The sequence below is a fragment of the Cinclus cinclus genome, chromosome 2 (genome assembly GCF_963662255.1).
Source record: "Cinclus cinclus chromosome 2, bCinCin1.1, whole genome shotgun sequence".
Taxonomy (NCBI): Eukaryota; Metazoa; Chordata; class Aves; order Passeriformes; family Cinclidae; genus Cinclus; species Cinclus cinclus.
The window spans coordinates 49,887,969-49,906,971 of NC_085047.1; the positions used below are offsets into that span (position 1 = coordinate 49,887,969).

At 37.5% G+C, this 19,003-nt stretch overlaps 1 protein-coding gene across 1 annotated transcript in view; it reads right to left on the reverse strand.

The window, feature by feature from the left end:
* Window positions 1-6,155: 6,155 nt before the first annotated feature.
* The window catches only part of UBL3 (ubiquitin like 3), a 54,249-nt gene continuing 41,401 nt past the window's right edge, over window positions 6,156-19,003 (reverse strand). Inside the window, exons 2-5 of the mRNA XM_062514690.1 lie at window positions 14,558-14,666; window positions 10,933-11,019; window positions 6,705-6,782; window positions 6,156-6,320 (exon numbers count right to left, since the gene is read on the reverse strand). Of these exons, the coding sequence (XP_062370674.1) occupies window positions 6,268-6,320; window positions 6,705-6,782; window positions 10,933-11,019; window positions 14,558-14,666 (327 nt within the window). The 3' untranslated portion in view covers window positions 6,156-6,267. The remainder of the gene's footprint in view (window positions 6,321-6,704; window positions 6,783-10,932; window positions 11,020-14,557; window positions 14,667-19,003) is intronic.

Genomic DNA, 19,003 nt, shown 5'->3' on the forward strand with positions numbered 1-19,003 from the left:
GTCTGTTATTCTGCTCCCTAATGACTGGTGCTAGATCCTAATCCCCCCTTTTTTTTTTGCCAGGCAACAGCTGAAAGTCCCAAAGTGACAGCTTGTCACCCCCTTTTGCTTCTCATTCTCAACCTGAGCTATTTCACCCTGACAATCACTTGCTGACTGTGGGCAGTGATCACCTCTTTCCTACAGTTGCTCTTTCTTGCATGGATAGCTGCTGGTCAGTTTATTTCCACCAGACAATCAATGGTTGACCCTGTGGTAAGTACTTAATACTTCTCCCATTGCTTCTTCCTGATTTTTAGCTCAGGAAGAAGGAGTAGATGAAAGTAAAAAAGGAAAATTGTTGTTTCATCCCACTACTTTGCCTCTATCCAAACAAAATAGTAGTTGAAGAGTATTTTCTGTTAGAAGTGTCAAAACATTTACTACCTATAAATTCAGCATCCTTGGAATTGATAAAAGCAGGGTGCTTACATCTGGCACCACTCAAGAGGCAGCAGCTTCTGCCCTAAGGAACTGTAGTTCACCTTCTCTACCAGCTAAACCACAGTAAATTATTTCCTCAAGCTTGCTCCAGGAAAGCACAAACATCTCCTTGACTCTGACCAAAATTTTTTCTTGGAAGCAGGAGGTTTGTAGAGATAAACTCCTACTGGAGCACATGATATGCTGGCCCTGGGGCTCACATTATGCACTCGCTTGTTCATAATGGAGGTAGCAATGCCAGAAGTATTTTTCCTCTTAAAGCTGGGCTCTTCCCTCAAAGGCAACATAATGTCTGAAGGACAAAAATACTACCTTGTTGGGAAAGAGTTTGGCATCATTAATTTTGCTAATTTTGGAAATTCTATCAATTTTAATTGATACAACTATCCATTTTACTTTTATATCTAGTTCAGCTGTTCTCTTCAAATTATTTCTGGTGGCAGTGACTGCCATTCATTTAATGAAAAATGTTTCTATCAAATTTGAATTTGTCACCTCTGCTTCACAAATCTAAAAACTGGGCCTATAAAGCTACAAGACAAAATTAGAAGTTCTCCATCCATTTTGTCTGTATTAATCATCACTGTAACTATTTTAACCTCTCATTCTCTTCAATCTCTCTGTAATATTTCTGCTGTCTCACTATTTTTGTCAGCATTTTCAAAATCCTAAGGAACTTGAAATACAAAGCATCCACCCCTGATGCCCAGAACTCAGACTTAGACTGATCCAGGTAATTTCAAAAATAAGAGTTGTTAAAATACTTTGCTTTCTCTACCTATGCTGTCCTTCACATTCCAAACTGCAACTTTATTTGCCACTGTGATCTACTCCCTGAGCTTGATAAGGTATCATTACAGTCTTTTTTTTTTTCCTTTGTGAACTTGACTTTCATAATCTTCATAATTTTCTATCTCACTGGTCATTCCTTTTCCAGATTAATTTAAAAAAAACCCAAACCAAACCCCTATCGACTAAAAAAAAGACCAGCAGAAGTCAATAATAAACTATTGGAAAAACCTAGAGCATAGAAAGCGTTTTGTAATTACACAGTCTAGTGAAATAAATTGGTAAGCAAATTAGCTGTCACATTTTAAATCTCTTCACAGGTATGTACATGTGGCACAGAAGGACAAATATGCCTTTATTATCCTACGTGATGAGGATTGTTAACAGCTTATTATCATGAACCATATATTACCATCAGCCTCTTGAGTAACAACAAACGTTTTATTGTGCTCCGAAAATAAGCTTGAAACTCAAAGCTAGGGCCAAGCCAGGGTACCTAGGAAGAACCTCAGTACTACAGCAGAAATAAACGTGGAAGGAACTCTCCTTTAAGCATCTTAACAGATCTTGGCATTTCCTCTGATTCAGGCATAGAATTCCCCCTGGTTTCAATAGTGTAACTGCTGTCAATTGTCTAAGTGCCAATTCACACAGGACATATAGCACAAAATCTGCTTAAGCTTAACCACTTAAAGTTAGCAAGAGATTTTTAGATAGAGAAGTATATCCATCCCTCTATTTGCTTCTTGAAGAAAGATTTGTGTAAGAAATCTTATCAGAGAATACACAGAACTACAAAATACACAAGCTTTACTCCCCTGGAAAGCAGCAGCAGCCACTCCTGATTTCTGGCTAGCTCAGAAACACCTGTCTGCCCTCTTACCTGCAAGAGAGGAAGGACATTTTTACAAAGTGCTGTATGTTTCTCTTCTAAATTAAATCATTGTTCCTTCTGCTGAAATGTACTAAGGAATGATATCCATAAACTGCATAGATCAGCATTAAATTAATCTTGATGCAGAACCTTAGCAAAGCCTCTAATATTACAGTGGCCATGCTGTTTTCCTCCAGCAGCTGAGCTAATCCCCATTACTGTTTCCATAGCCATAATTTTTCTATCCTTTAAGAGAACAAAAGTTGTACAGCACTTTCACTGCTACCAGATATTACAGAATCACAGAATGGGCCAGGTTAGAAGGGACCACAGGGAGTCATCTGGTCCAACCTCCCTGCTCAAGCAGGGTCATCCCAGAGCACATGGCACAGGATTGTGTCCAGAGAGCTCTTGAATGTCTCCAGTGGGGGACACTCCACACCCTCTCTGGGCAACCTGTTCCAGTGTGCAGTGACTGCACAGTAAAAAAGTTCTTCCGTATATTCAGGTGGAACTTCCGTGCATCAGTTGCTGCCTGTTGCCTCTTGTCCTATAGCTCAGCACTGCTGAGCAGAGCCTGGATCCATCCTCTTGGCACCCTCCTTTGGATACTTACAGGCACTGGTGAGGCTGGACAGGCCCAGCTTCCTCAGCCTTTCCTCGTAAGAGAGATGCTCCAGTCCCCCAGGCATCCTTGTTCTTCTCCACTGGAGCCTCTCCAGGAGCTCCATGTCTCTCTTGTCCTAAGGAGCCCAGAACTGGACACGGCACTCCCCCAACCTACTAGCACTGCTCTTCCATCCTAATCCACCCCAGGACACCCATGGCCTTCTTGGTCACAAGGGCACTGCTGGCTCAGGGACAGCTTGCTGTCCACCAGGACCCCTGGGTCCTTCTCCACAAAGCTCCTTCCCTCAGCCTTTGCTGGTGGAAGAAGAACCCTGCATTTGCCCTTGCTGAATTTCAGACAGTTCCTCTCTGCCCATCTCTCCACCCTGTCAAGGTCCTTCTGAAGGGCTGCACAGCACTCTGGCCACAATATTACTCCTCCCATATGTGACTGTTTATAGCACACACACAATGGTATAGGAGACAGATGTAGCCCCTTCATGGCATTTCAGAATAAGAAGGGCTCCAGATCATCCTCCCCTTCCTTCATGACATCTATTAACTTATGCATAGGGAAAAGATAATTTCCATCTGGCAGTGCAAATAAAATGTCAAACTCTTCAGTGTATTATCAGACCATCCAATGGCCTAACCCTGCAAAGACTTAGCTTTAATCTTTTTGGGCTGCTAGTATCCACTTTACTCCAATCAAAGTAGAAGAGAAGCATATGCATGAGCTTCAGCAAGGCTGGGAAATGTGGATTAAGAGCTAATGCTTTTGTTTTAGCAAATACACAAACCACAACACAAAGCACACAAGGAAAAAAATACACATCTTTCAGCAATCCCCCTGCCCCAGTTTTCCACCCACTTCACACCACAACAGAAATGTTCTTCCAAGGGCAGAACTCTGACAATTGGTAGGAAAATTCAGGCAAACTGTTCTATCCACTTTCTGCAGGAGTCATTTTGGCATGCTTTAAATGCCAGGCAGTATTTAAGGATTTGCTTGGACATGTATGCATATGCATTTTATTCATCTTAACAAAAGGGAACTCCACATACTTTACTACAGAAACTCACCAAATACTTTGACTAGAAGCTTCTGGATTTTCATGTATTTATTCTGTATTAAATACCTGGCTACTTTCTCAAATCAGGATTACATCTCCTGCATTCACTTCCCAAAATCAATGCATTTGAAAGCCTTGTTTAACTAACTGAGCATGTTCTGTCTCAGGCCATTTCTTTTTCTTATGCTGTCATAGCCATTTCCCATCTAAGTCTGTGTTACTTGGGTGGTCAGCATTTTGGAAAAGGGAAGTCTATCACACTTTTGCCTTTTTAAAGAAGAAGATTTGTCTATCTACAGTTTCTTATTTAGCAACCACACTGCAGAGCAGAAGGAAATGCCCCCTCCCAAGATTCATTTTGGTAATGAGCACAGAGTGGTGTCATCTCAGTCCCCAGTGCCTGAAGGGGTACGCGCGTGCTCTTTGCCATCAGCAAATGAAGATTGCAAAAACTCATAGCATGAGCACACGGCTCATGTGAGGCACACAAGGGTTTGACACTGCAGTACATTTGCAACTGCTCTCATGCTCATGTTCCTCTTCAACCGAAAAAAAGATTTCCAGGCCACTTACTAAGTGAAAGGAAAACAAATATTGAAGTGATAAATCCCATTACCATTTTTCAGCAGGCTTTGTGCCCTTCCTTTTTTAAAAATAAATAAAATGGAGTCCTTACTTAATTTCCACATTAAGAAGTACTATTAAAAGCAATTCAGACCAAATTACAACCCTTGAAACACCACTGAAATGCACTACAATATTCTTTTATTTAGTTTACAGAAGAGTCTATCAGTACAGGTTGCAGAAAGAAAATGTTTAGTGCTATTTACAATTTGTTTTAAAACTCTGCTCTATACAAATTTAATTCTGATCAGTATGAACAATATTTTTGTAAATCTACTGCATATAAAGCATTTCATCAAAGCAGTAACAATGAATAAAATAACCTGTTTACATTTGAATGATGCCAATCATTCAGAAAAACGATTACACAGAACATCTGTAAGAGTTGTGGACACTTAAGTACAGAACACAATGTCAACCTGTGACTCAGTTTTTTAAAGGCTAAAGCTATTTATATGGAATATTGTTCTATTATACTACACGCCAATCTATATTTAACTTCTATAGTTATGTATTTTATAAGATTTTTATTAAATATATTCTACACATATTTGTAATTTCACCCAGGAAGAATTCCTCCCCAGTGAAAAAATATAAAATATTTTATATTTTTAATTTTATTTTTATTTTTTACAGGTTTAGATGAAACTAGCTCATGCTTTAGTGCTGTGCAAATTTCTTCAGCATATCAACATTTAAATTATTGATATGAAATAAAAGAATGGCATCCTTTTTCAATTATGTATGCCTTCAAAAATCAGCTTCTGATTTTAATACCATTGCAAGCACTAATACCAAATGCAGATTGCATAAAGAAACAAAACCAGTACTATGGCAGAAATTTTTCTTTTTGCTTTTTAAATTTTAATAATTCTTTTGAAATCTCTAATGAGTAAGCATGACACTGGAGTCTAAGGTACAGATGAGAAAAATGACAGAAAAACACCAACTGCCAATATTCAAATACATAAAATTGATTAGTAAATTATGTTTTCTAACGTTTATGCACAAGAATAAAAGCCTATGAACTACAGGAAACTACCCCTCCCATATTAAGGCTAGGAAATGCACACTCTGCACTTGTTTGTGCTGTCTGAATAAGCACTCAACTAACACGATTGGAGTGCACACAGTAACAAAAAAATCAGTTTCATCAGCCCTCTACAGAGTGCTTTTAAATTACAGGCACATAGTATTTTTTTCTTTGTTGTAGTGAAAATATATATAGTTAGACTTGGTTTAGTTAGTATTCTGTGCCAGTTTGGCCACCGAGGTTGACTTAGGTAGAATTGACTTAGCAGTTTTTCATTTGATTTGGCCATAAGTGAGATTTGTTTTAACTATTTTCCAGTGTTGCATTATACATTGTGGGTTATTACTAGATGTCTCAAATATTGTTAGAGATTGTTGAGGAGAAATATACTGTCAACCATATTTAGTGCAAATTGCATCTAGAAAGCTTGACTGGTTAGATCCGGTTAATGCAGATTTTCGTGGTAGCAAAAAGATTCCTGCTATGGAAAAGAAAACAAACCTTTCTGGAGATTGAATTCTTTCAGAAGTGATGTACTGTAAGATTATTCAACAAAGGAGGAATTGAAAAAAAAAATAATTAAAGTGTTCATAGATCTTTCACCTTTTTTTTTTTTTTTTAAATGACTAATGAGACAGTGTTCGTGTATTGTTTCAGTTCCATGGATTTACAGACAGGCTCTTCCTACAGGTGTTTGAAGCAAGGTAGGGCCTCTTCTATTCCAGCAGCATGAAAGACAAAGACTATATTACATCACACTTAGCAGGTAAAGCTAACAGGGTTTACAGGATTACACAGCAATTGCTTTCTCCAGTTTTTTCACGGTTCCTTTGACCTGCAAAGAAGAGGGAAACTTTACTTACATTCCATTTCTAAAGCAATGAGGTTGTTCTGTGTGAGAGTATGCTTAATACAAGTCTGTTCTTAATTATTTATTTATTTATTGTTATACATATGCATACATAACTGAAAAATAAATCAGGACTAGTTTTTCCACAATAAAAACAAGAGCTTTTAAGGTCTGAGTTTCTGCACTATATAAAAATGCTAAACCAGAAAGTTATTTTCTTAGTTTTTTACAAAAGCATTCCATTATTTTCTTCACAAAAGAGCACAAGGACTCGACTTTTCTGTACTATGAAATGCTCAAAAAGCCTGTAAGAGACCTGAGCACTTTGCCAAGTACTTGAGTAAGAAACTCGCCTAGTGCCCAGCCTACCTTGAGAGTTTGGTTCTGGCAGTGTCTCTCTAGCCACCAAATGCATCACTGTTGTTTTGCCAAAAGGAAGTTTTAATGCTGCAAAAGGAGAAAAGGGGGGTTATTAACATATTATATCAGCCTTTTTTTTCTCCAAAATACCCAGTTGAAACTACCTATAATTGGATTAGCACCTGTTCAGAAGTTTATACTGTTAGGTTTGAACTGCTTACTGGTTGAAGTTTGGTAAATCAGGGACTTGGGGCATGACAACAGTCTCTTAGAACACTGCATTCTTAAAGACATGATACTCCTGTTAGGAAAGTGCGCCTTCCTCTCTTAAGTAAGAAAGTGAAGTGGGCATTCATGCCAAGACTTAGGTGTTAAGCACTCTTTAATGATAAGGATGCAAAAAAGTTGCAGCCACCAAATCATTATTCCTGAGATATCAGAACACTGAGCCTCTACTGCAAAACAGATTTTCCTGAAACATATTTTGATCCATGACACAGATTTTTCGAAATACAAAATGTCTGCATCTTGCCTTTTAATACTAATTTGTAACATCAGCTGCATGTGAAAAATATAAAATTTAAAGTAGTAGTTCTCACAATGCTGCCTTTGTGAGCTTTAGCAACACAAAATTTTAAAAAACGGTGCTTTCCCCAACTCATTCTGCTTGTGTCTGAAAATAAAATGATATTTTTTACATTCCAGTTTAAGCATATAAATACACTGTACACTTAGAGCATCTTCCTTAATTGTTTTTCTGAGAAATAGAAGGCAAAGATGATCTAAATTCTGTCCTTCCCAACTTATAGTAGAAAAAAAAGTCAGTGATATATTTAACAAGAATTTAATCCTTAATACACAAATAATTCTGATTTGAGTAGACTTTGTCCTATCAAACTCAAGTTACAGCTTTTTCATATACAGTGAAATATCATTTTAAGTGAATAAATGAATAAGGAATGGCCAATAAATCTGAAGGCAACTGAAGCAAAAACCACCTCTCTGTTTTAATCACTACAGCATAGACTAAAGATTCACTAATAAAAACCCTCACTACAATACTTCTATTAAATCATGTTTGTTGCCTACATATTTATTTTAAAAAAATGCAAATTATGATTAAAACTCGGGTTCAAACACAGGTGTAAGCACACAAAGTGATACAGAACTCCCCAAGATCCTTTGAAGGAGCTGTACTTCGGGAAAAGCCATCTCTACGGAAAGGCAAATCTGAAAGTTGCTTCATTTACTTGAAGCACTGCCTGTGCCTGCAACTAGAAGCTATTGATGGCTTGAAATCTGACAGATGTATTTTGGCTACTTGCTACCATGATACAACTGAAAACTCAAACTGACAATATGCTCTTTCCAAACTCCTTGGAAAAGGACTGTCTTCGTAACAAACTCTTGAATTAGAAAATAATCACATTAGGAACATCTTTCATAATATCAACACAATTCAGGAGATTTGATTAGTGAGTTGTGGAGATTATCTGTTTACAGTAATCAAGTAGAACTATGCTAATATTTATACTAACTAGTAGTGTGCATGGCTAGAAATTTCCAGCTTTTTCCTTGGAGCACCATGACAGCATCTCAGCAGCCTAACCTATGCTCAGTAATCCTTTCTTGCTCTTCTCTTTGTGCTCTCACTCCTTTCTCTCATTTTAACCAAAATTGTATTTAATTCCTTTCCCAACTGTTCAATTTCATCCTTCTTCTGCATTTTCTATCGTCAGAACTTGCTTTTCACCCCCATATGGAATGTGGATGGCACATGTTGGGCTGACTTCCCTTCCCCAGTAAATATGGAAGCAAATGCTGCTGATTACCATTATCTACCAAGAAATGTAGAACTGTTGATTATGTATTACTTCCCTAATTAATATTATTTGAAATGCAAACTGCAGAACAAATATTTAGCTAAAGGATTAAATTTCCTGTTGGAAACTGAACAACAGACTCTGCCCTGCTAGCCAACTCCCCAGCTCTCTGCACAGGCAGGACACAACAAAACTGTGCTGTTGCTCAAGCACCGCAGGCAACAGTGGTGCAGCTTTAGAGAGGTGTCTGTTCTACACTGCTCCCAATGCCACTAGCTCTGCTGTTCATGTAGTGACAGGCCATTCAGAGGAGGTATCAAAAGGGATTATTTCTTAAAAATAAAGTTTTTCACTCAAAAGCACTTTTTCCTATCAATTTCTCATTTTGAGACATCTTAGTTTATAGGAGTCTCAAATTCATAAGCTACTACAAGGACATGTAAGGTAAATGTAAACAAAAATGGACTCCAGTTAAAAAAGAAAACATCAAACTGTTTCCTTGGAAACTTTTGTTTCACTGGATGATAAAGTGACTTTCAGGAGGTCCAAATCCCAGTCAATATTTCCTAATCACCTAAAGCAAATATAACACTAAGTGCTATAACTCAGTCAAAGAGAACTGCAGCTAGAAAAGCGAAATGAAAGTGTATTATAATAGTATAAGAAACATAATATAAATATTGTGTTTAGCAAGAAACCTCCTGCCTCCACCTCCCTTTTAAAGGTAGCTAGTTCACTTAAGGTTAACTCTAATGAACAACACAAACTAAAGTAAGAGTCTTTTCAGGCTGTTTCATGAATTCCGGCTCCCCTTTCAGCTGTGTAACCTTACTCTTGATAACTTAATTAGTGCTGAAGTTAAGCCAATGTTTTAGAGATTCTTTTTCTTAAAACAATACAGCAACAAAAATATTTTTGAAAAACTCTAATATACATGTAAGATCCTTGGGGTAAAAACATGATTAAATCACAATGCATGAATGATTAAGAATGAACTAAAATGCCCTGAATCCAAGTAAGTGTTCAAAATTCATAGACCTAAGTTAATGCAAGAGTCAGCAGCATGCAGCTATTATTTTTCAGCTTAATTAATTAACTAATACATTAAATATGTTAAACAAATATTCAACATTGTTTTCAGATTTAGACAAATGTCACTAAAGGGAAAAAATGCTGGTGGTAAAGAGCAGCACTTAGATGAATAGCAAAGTAAATCCCAGTTAGCTATCCTTGCCTGGAAATGTAGGGTAAGACTAGCATCTTTAATTGCAGAGAAGATCCAAGACTTAACATTTGTCTTTCAACTCTACTCCAACTGCTACTAGCTGCACTCACTGTCACCTGGTAAAAATACAAATTAAAGAGTGAATAAAAATTTCAGAGTTCTTCCAGCTAAGCTGACAATGATCTTCTTTGTATATTCAGAAGCATTAAAAATTTATATATGTGGAGAGTGAATCTATAAGTACATCACTAGGCAACACTGGAAATGGTAGAAAGTGAATCAATAGCTATATCATCCAAGTCAATTCTTCATGGAACATCACCATAAGCCATCCAGAAACATTATTTTCAGATTCCTCTCAACTTCAGAAACAATTCATTGGTGGTTTTGTATATTATGCTCTTTCTGTACTGCATTCAGGCACCAAACCATAAATATAATTTGAATATAAAAGTAGGAGCATTAATTTGTTTTTAAACTGGCACAGAATAGAGCGTCTCATATTATTTAGTCATTGACAGAGCTGACAATCCCATTGGGAAATGCTACCTACAAAAGGAGAGGTGACTTTAGAAATGTGTGTCACACCTCTAACAAGGGCTCCCACAAAAATGCGTATTTGTTAGGAAGCAGTTGCCACGAGGGGGCACAGTTGAATTGCATTTCCTTAGCAAACGAAGTGAAGCCATTTACTGTTGTTTTCGCATAACTATGCAATTGTATCCCTGGGAGAGCACTGGACAGCAAGAATGCTTCCCCTCATTCTCATTCATAGGGTGTCTTCCTGCGTTGCACTAAGATTTAAAGTATTGTTAGACTAATTATCATAAAGTTTATCAAGCATTTTAAAATATTTCAGATATTTATTAAGTAGCTTGTCCTACTAAATGCAGTGTAAGAGAGGTGGAACAAAATATTCCATTTAGAAAGACAACAAATAAAAGCACCACTATAGTTTCTTTGTGTGAGAGGAGACTTGATTTAGCAGGTGGTTCCTCTCAAAGTTTAACAACTCACAGTAACAACATGGAAAAATATGCAATAAAATACAATGTCACTCTATGCACAAGAAAAGCAGTTTAAAGCAGACCATCCTGTGATCTTGAACAGTAAAGTAGAACTCACTGAACTGTAAATACTTATCTCCTTTGTCTAATTGTAACATGTATAATGAAAATTATTTTCATACCTCCTAATGTCACATTGCCATGAAGAAACCTCCCTTGATAAATAAGTCGCAAGATATTTGGACTGCTGACTTGTTCTTCTTCCCAATCTGAAGAGAGAGAGAATTTCCACAGTTACATTGTAATAAAAACATAATTTGATACTTCACTAGCATTTATCCAGGTAGAAAATCGGGAACAGGACTCTTTTGCATAAAACACTGAAGAGAGAACACAGGCCAAAGGTACAGGAAGATAATTCAAGGCCAGAACTCCTGAAGTCTACTCTTGAATTTATTATTTGACATTGGGCATTGAAACACGTAATTTTATGTCTGCAAGTATAAATATTACTGATGTCACAGACCGCAGGATATATTTGGTACATACACAAGTCCTAAAGAAAATATTTCATACGTGCAAATTGCTTCCTGACTCTTGATATCCAGGCCACTCTGAAGTTTCCCTTGCCATACTCCTAGTCACCAGCTAATTGACTAACTGGAGCTGCTCTCCAGCAACGGGAAGCTGCCACACACAGAGCGAGTGTGCATGTGATGGGTCACTTGAAACAGGACTCTGAGATCACAGCACTGAAAAAAAGCTCTGGAGGCAGCTCAGCGCTGGTCGATGACGGCCGGATCCAACCAGTTCCATGTCTGGAGGGGGCAGTGACCTGAGCAGCCCCCGACCCGACCGCCACCACAGAGCAGAACAGAGGCTCTCTCAGAGCAGACATCCGCCAATACATTCTAAGGAGCTTCTCAAAGGCCCGTCTGTGAATGTTTTTATGTGGCAAACAGTGGTTAAAAAAAAAAAAAAAAGCAAACATGCATTTTCCTATAATGCTTAAGCCATCATAAATAAATGATAAGTTTAAGTCTTTTCCTACTCTTTTTCCATTCCCCGTCATAACGTGAAGAATAAATATGCACTTTGCTTTCAGAACAAGTATCATAAAGCCTCTAAATGTTGAATTTAAACGGTCTCTCTGGGAATAGAGTGTCTTCTGTTTCTTAGATGACCAGATATCTGGCAACAGTTGTTCACAAATGTTCTCTCTTTCTGTTTTTGTAGTGTTTATACAGCAAAATGAATATTCAAGCAAGGGATCAAGACAAGCCACAGAAACCAACCTGTTCACAGGGAACATACAATTAACATACAGGCAACAGCAACTGGCACCACAAAAGAAGAAGAACTGAAAAGGGTAGAAGGGGAAGCATTTAAAACAAAAGCCACAGCTGCAGAGTGTACGGAGAGGCATCTGGTACAAAAAGCAAGCAGGCAGAGACTGGGCAGCAGGAGCCATCTCAGCCCTAGACCATGGCAGGAGCAAGGCTGGTACCAACAGCAGAAGCTGCAACACTCCCAGGTGCTCCCATGTGCCTGGTTTGCAAGATTAGATCAAATTAGGCAACCTGAGCTATTTGAATTTCAAGTATTTCCACTTAGGGTCTGATTCAATTGTCTTGTAATTCAAGCACATGCACGTTCTGCTGTGCTGTGAAGTGGGCTACATCAAGGATATGAATTATTACACTGCTACCATAACTGTTTTGATTTTTTTTTTTTTTTTTTTTACTCCATACAGTCTGAACTTCACTATATGTGGCTGTAAAGAGGAGAAATTCAGCCAGTTGACAGTGCCATAATGATGTAAAACCACAACCAAAAGAAGGCAGACTAGCTTTTGGCACAGGTATTTTCTCACTGTTAAGATGCCAAGTTACCCATCCTTTGAATTTCTGCTTCTTGGCTGGAAGTCTGAAACATTTCTTTCTGACATGAATTCGAATTTTAATTTCCACAATTACTAAATGAGCCAAGGACTCACTGCATCTACCTTTTTTTTAAAATCAAAGTTCAGTTAATTGCTGTACAAGAAAGAAGTTAATATTATTTAGAAGAAAATGGGGAGGGGAAAAAGAGAACAGGTAACCTATCTAGATGATATGCATTAAAATAAATTTGGCATTTTCTACTGCAAATCAAGAGATCCTTAAGAAAAGTATTACCAAAAGAGGTGGAGCAAGGTTTGCCTTAATCCTGCCAGCATGGGACAGAGGTTATTTCATTCCTTTTTTCCCCCCACAAGATCATGACAAGTCAAAATGGTGGTAAAAACAATTATAGCATCTCTGTTTCAAGGCAACGTTAGTCCTCATCAAGATTTCTCAGTTCTGTGGCAAAGAGGAGCACTCTCAAACTGAAAAGAGCTAATGGACTAATGTTTGTGAAAATCTAGATGCTATTCTGAAATGCTGAAGTGAGATTTTTTTTTCTTTTAAACTCAGACTATTCTTCTTTGCAAAAGAATTATATTTTCACCAAAATTTAGAGCACTCCCTCAGGACAGCAGGTATTTGAACTGAGGTTTCCATGTCTGGTTCTACTTTTTTTTAAAGAAGAGGCTTTCAAGTTTGGGTTTCTTCCCAACTCTAAACTCAGTATCTGCAACTTTCAGGCTCTTCACAAGACTGTGAATATGACATCACATGTTCACAGGCATAAACTTGAGTAATGAAAAAAAATCCAGTTCTGCCTCTACCAATTCAGATAAATATACACAAAGAACATTTGGTTATGACAACTATGTTATAGGCACACATTAAAATATGCACAGCACTTTTTTAAAGCACTTTACATCTGTATCTAATACTTAAGAGGACTTAAAACCTCCTCCTTTGTTACATATTTTACTAAACACATAATACTGCATCCCAGCAAACCAAACAGCAACCTGATTTTTTTTCCTGACCTCAAAGACCAGTTTAAGGCCTAAAATACCAATTATCACCATTAATGTTTTGGCATAAACTATCATACATCATATGTCTTTTACAAAGGCACCACAGAAACAGATAGTGCAATGTTTTAGTTTGTCTAAATAGTAGTCTTTTTAACATCAAAACAGTAACCCAAATGAAGTCCTGTACCAAAAGAAGCATTTTCTTTCATCGTATGTAATGCCATGTCTGTGTTTTGGCTATTTTCCCATGCAATCATAGTCGGGGAGAACAGAAGCACTTTGTTTTGGGGACCTATTCACATATGTGAATACACATCTTAAGTTCTCAAGTTCATTTTCCAAAGCCAGTATTCCTGTATGACACCAAGTATATTTACACAAACAACATCCAGTCTTCTAATGTCTCTTAAAATGGGCTTTTATATTTGTTTTTTCCTGGAAAAATATCAGTATTACAGATCCTTTCCAAGATAAGGCAGTAAGGAAGAAGTACCTCAGACTCAATTTCACTAATGCATTCCTGTGACTTCCCAAGTTTTATTTCAGCTGTCCTCACATAAGAGGTTTTATATCTCCAACATTTCCTCACACTTATTAGATCCTCTAACACGATCGATAAAGAAAAGTGTCTAAAGATGGGGGGGGAAAGTACTTCAATTCAGGGAAGCAAATTGTAGAAATAAAGTAGGAAATAGTCCTGACACCTAAAAATCTGCTCAACTGAAGGAACTGTAGGCAGGACACCTGTATTTCTATATAAATCTTTGTCCAGACATTGAATAAACATACTTAATTTGGATGGTGAACAAGAGATCAGTTTACTGACACTTTAGTCTGAGTATATAGGGAAGCTCCGTGCCCAGCAGTTAAATAGCCAAAGCCACACTGCTACTCACCCATTGGCCAGTTGTCATACACATGTTTTGCAATATCTGCAGCAGAGTCATTCGGTGAAAACAGGAACTCTTTTGTTTTCCCGCTTACCAAGATGAGGCGCAAATTTATCTGGTAAAAAAAATCCAAACCATCGGTATTAGGAAAGCTTACAGAGATAACTTAATTTATTTTTTACAGTCACTAAAAACTGTTGTTGGTTTTGAAAGACTGATCCAAATAATTTGAGAAAACAGTTTAACATGTTAACATATGTTAAAAAGAGGTTCAAAGAGGTCAATAAAATGTTGTTCGCATACACATAATCTAGGAAGATTAAATTCTAACAGCTGGTATTTTTGATTATAAACACCAGAACATTCTGTTAGTGATGGAATGAACTGTGCCAGTAAAAAAATAGCTTTCAATAATGTAGAATACTCTAGCAACAATGAATAAGCAACATAGCTCCTGAATGAAGAGGGAAAATATAGCTTAAAAAATTAACTTAAAGAGAAAGAATTAAAATACCAAAATCTGCACCTGAATATCCTGCGAGCCTAAACAAAGCCTTAGAATGCTCCCTCCCCATCTCAGCCAATGCACCTCCTACAAAACACCAGGGAGTCAGACAGCATCCTTCCTTGCTCCCAGCTGCCAGAAAGCTGCCTTCCTGAATCCCTCTGCCAGCCTTCCTAATCCAAAACTTTGTCCCACAACTGTTTTCCACCACAAGCCAAGTGACACCCACATGCAACACCATAGTAACCTCACACCATAATTTTTCTTTCATTAATTTCCTCCATATAACCACTGGCAAGTTAAGCCATACCTTTCCTCTATTTGCAAATTACTGAATAGAATTTCTTTTCCATATAGCATTAACGTAACACATATAAAGAGGTCACAATGACATTATTTACAATGAAAAAAAAGATTAAATTTTGGCTCCTCCAGTGACTGTTAGCAAGGTCACAAAATACATTTGGGAAGCTAGCACTTAGCAATGCCCATGACCAGGAGGAGTCTAGCTACTGTTGTACTTTGACCCACAGGCCTACATCTCATCAAGTTTCAGTGAGACTTTAGCAGACTAACTGCTTGGATACTTTTTTCCAAGTCTCACACTCAAGCTGCGGCTCTCACTTCAGGTAAGTTCCAACAAAGAATTCTTTGTTTTCCACATCAAATAACAAGTTAAAAATTTGCAGCAATGTCCAAGTTTTCTAGACTTCTTGAAAAAATCTCAGTGCATCATATTCACTGAACAGCCCTGCCTCAGCTGCCTACTCTCCTCTCCACTTATTTCAGAAGCTCTTCAGACAGATCATCTATTCCCTCTTGAATGCTTTGGCTTGGATTCACCCTACTTATCTTTAAGCATCTAATGGAGGTATCCAAATTACAATCTCTATCATCCAGCACACTTCAAGGTCAGTGAAGGCAATGACCCCTCCTAATAGCAATTCAGTGTCTGTTTCAAAGTGTAGCAAGTGTAAAAAGAGTGAGCATAAAAGGCTAAATTCTCCTCCCTGTCCTCCTACTAACACCCCTTGGAAAATACAAGCCCTCCCATTAGTCCAGGAAAGAAGCCAAGTGGTAGCGGTCTCTGAGAAGGCACCACAGCCACCGCAGGAGCATCACTTCATACCAGGTAAGCACAAAAAAACTTGAGAGAAACTGAGGGAATGCCGTTTAGTCAAAGACAATTCTTCATAAAATTCAGTATATGTTTGGCTATACACAACAAAGTTTTGTTTCCTTTGAAACATCCACAATGATTAAGGAATTATATTCAAATTTCACCGGTATGTAGCAGAAAAAGCAGATCAAGTTCTACTGTTCCTGTTTACTCCAAAAACCTGACTACTGTGATGAAACTACACTGAAGCTTCAAAAGGTTGGACTATGTTCAGGTGTTGTTTTGCTTATACTGTCCTTCAGTTTCAGTATTTTGCCCCCCTTTACTGTCTCCACCTGTGTATGTATAGACAACACTCACATATCCAGTTTCTTTAGCTGGACTACCCTAGATTAACTCTTCAAGCTTTCTCTAGTGAGACACCTATTCTTCCTTTCATCCTAGGAGCCTGTCTCTGCACAATTTCTTTTATTTTCTCCTCAAACAAATGACAGTTTTTGAAGCATACTACATGATGTCTCACCATGCTTGTATAACACCACCAGTAATTTCCTCTGTCTACTGGAAACATCTGTGACTGTGTCCCAAGAGCATATATACCTTCTTCCCAACTTGCACCATGCTGTTTTCTCAGTTTCTTTGTACCCTCTTCTACTTTGATCCTTTCAATTATTCAGCCTCCAAGCTTTTATCTTGGCTCTATCACCCTAAAGCACATGGCTCCAAATTTCATTCCACTCCTATTACTCCATCCCTCAGAGAGAAAGAAGGCTTGGTGTAAAGAAGTATTCTGCATCACAAAGATGTTTCAGATTTCTCCCAGGTCTGGGCACTGGACCTAAGAAATCTCCCAAAGTTGTTCTTCCTCTCTATATTACAAGCACTTTCCAAACTTCATGTCATCAATGAATTCTAGCAGCAAGACATCTTCACACTTCTCTTTGTCATTAAAGAATCAGAAAACACCAAAATTGATCTGACAGTTGTTTCATAATGAATTTAATAACAAGCTCTCTCTGAGCTGCCTCCCCTACTCTCAACTAGGAGAGTCTCAACTCCTTTATATGAGGGTCATAGACACACAGTTTCTCTAATACTTTTTAATTTCTCCTGTTTAACCAACAGTTTTCAAAACAGCACCACATCAGTTACTAAGTACACATTCAGATGACACTCTAAAAATATGCACATAGAAAGTTCTTTTCATCAGCTTTTAGAAGTGGGGTGTACTGCATTTGATTCCACTCTTTCCATACGTCATTATTTTAAATTATTTTAAAGCATTAATGCACCTCCTTACAATACCAACATAATGCCAAAAATTTAGGAAGTTCAGACCACATCATGATGTGTTACGTGTGCTTGGAATGGGCTGCCTCTTTAAAAGAACAAACAAGCCAATTGCACATTTTCAGCACCAGTGCCTAACCTACCTTAGCTTCTTCACCAACAGCCCTCTTTCCTCTCACTCAATTCCCCATATCCATTTCCTACACTCTAATGGGCTCATGAGACACTCCCCTTGGATTGCTCCCTGTGGCTAAGCAGTTCCCAAACTCTGAATTTGTATTGCTTATCTAAGGATTTATTTTGCTTAGTCTGTGTGTAGTTCAGTTGTGGTGGGGGTTACCTGTTTCCTCGGCAGTAGACTTAACACCAAACCATCCACTCCCTACAGCTAACCTGGTTTGGATCCTACAAGGAAATAACTAAAAAAATAACCCCAAAAGATTAAGATTAGCCCCGCTCAGCACTTACAAGTATGGTTGTGGCACCACATTAACAGAAATGACGTTATTCTTCTTAATAACATTAGGGAGACACATTTCTTTTTATTCTCACTACTGAGTTTTGAGATCACCAGAAAGACTAAAGTGATTACAGAAAGGAGACAAATATCACTAAAGAAATAAAACAAACTAACTTGGCTTCCTGGAAAATTTGATTAAGTCATACCTCTGCAGTTACTGTACACCATAAAATCAATATAAGCAAAATGGGGGGGTGGGGGGGAGGAGGGGGAAGAAAGTGTTAAAAATGTTAGATCCTTCTTTCTCCCTACCTCCCTAAGATGGATAAGGTTCTTGTTACTGAAGAGCATTTCTTATAGCCTTATTATAAAATACAAAAGGCACATAGAGATAAGATAATTTTACAGGGTATGGGTATATTACAAAGTATGTATAAAATGCAGGATATGTATTTTCATTTAAAAAATAATCATCACATTATCAGCAGAAGCCCAAAATTAATTTTTAAGTCAGTCAAGCAGATGTTACATCAAGAGCAAAGAAATAGCTGTTCTAATGAAAGGTTCAAGTATTTTCTTATTTATAGTACAGCATGCCACCAACGCATTTAGTTTCCATGTCTCTCTGTATATATATTTATGTTTCTTAATCTTGGCTTGAAGGAATCTTAGTCTTGAGTTGCATATCACACTACTCCAAAGGGTTTGAAGAAAATAATTCCAAAATTTGCATCTAAATTTAGAGTCCAATCTTATTTCTCTCAAGAATATTGGTAAATTTAACAACTTGTAACTGCTGCACTACTTAATCTTGCAAACAAACTATAGGGGATCTGAAAAAAATATTTCTTTGCAAAATTTCAGAAACCTCAGAATTAAAAGAAGAAAGAGAAAAGATAAGAGCATATGTGTATATACAATTACTCAAAGTGAAGAAAACAGTCTTAGTTAGGGGTAGAGGAATTTTGATATTAAAAACATCAAATTTTTATTTTTCAACTTAAGAAAGAATTCTTAGTAATCTTAGCTATCCTGTATCCTATTTCCTACATTAAAAGCTGCCAAGGAGATTGCATC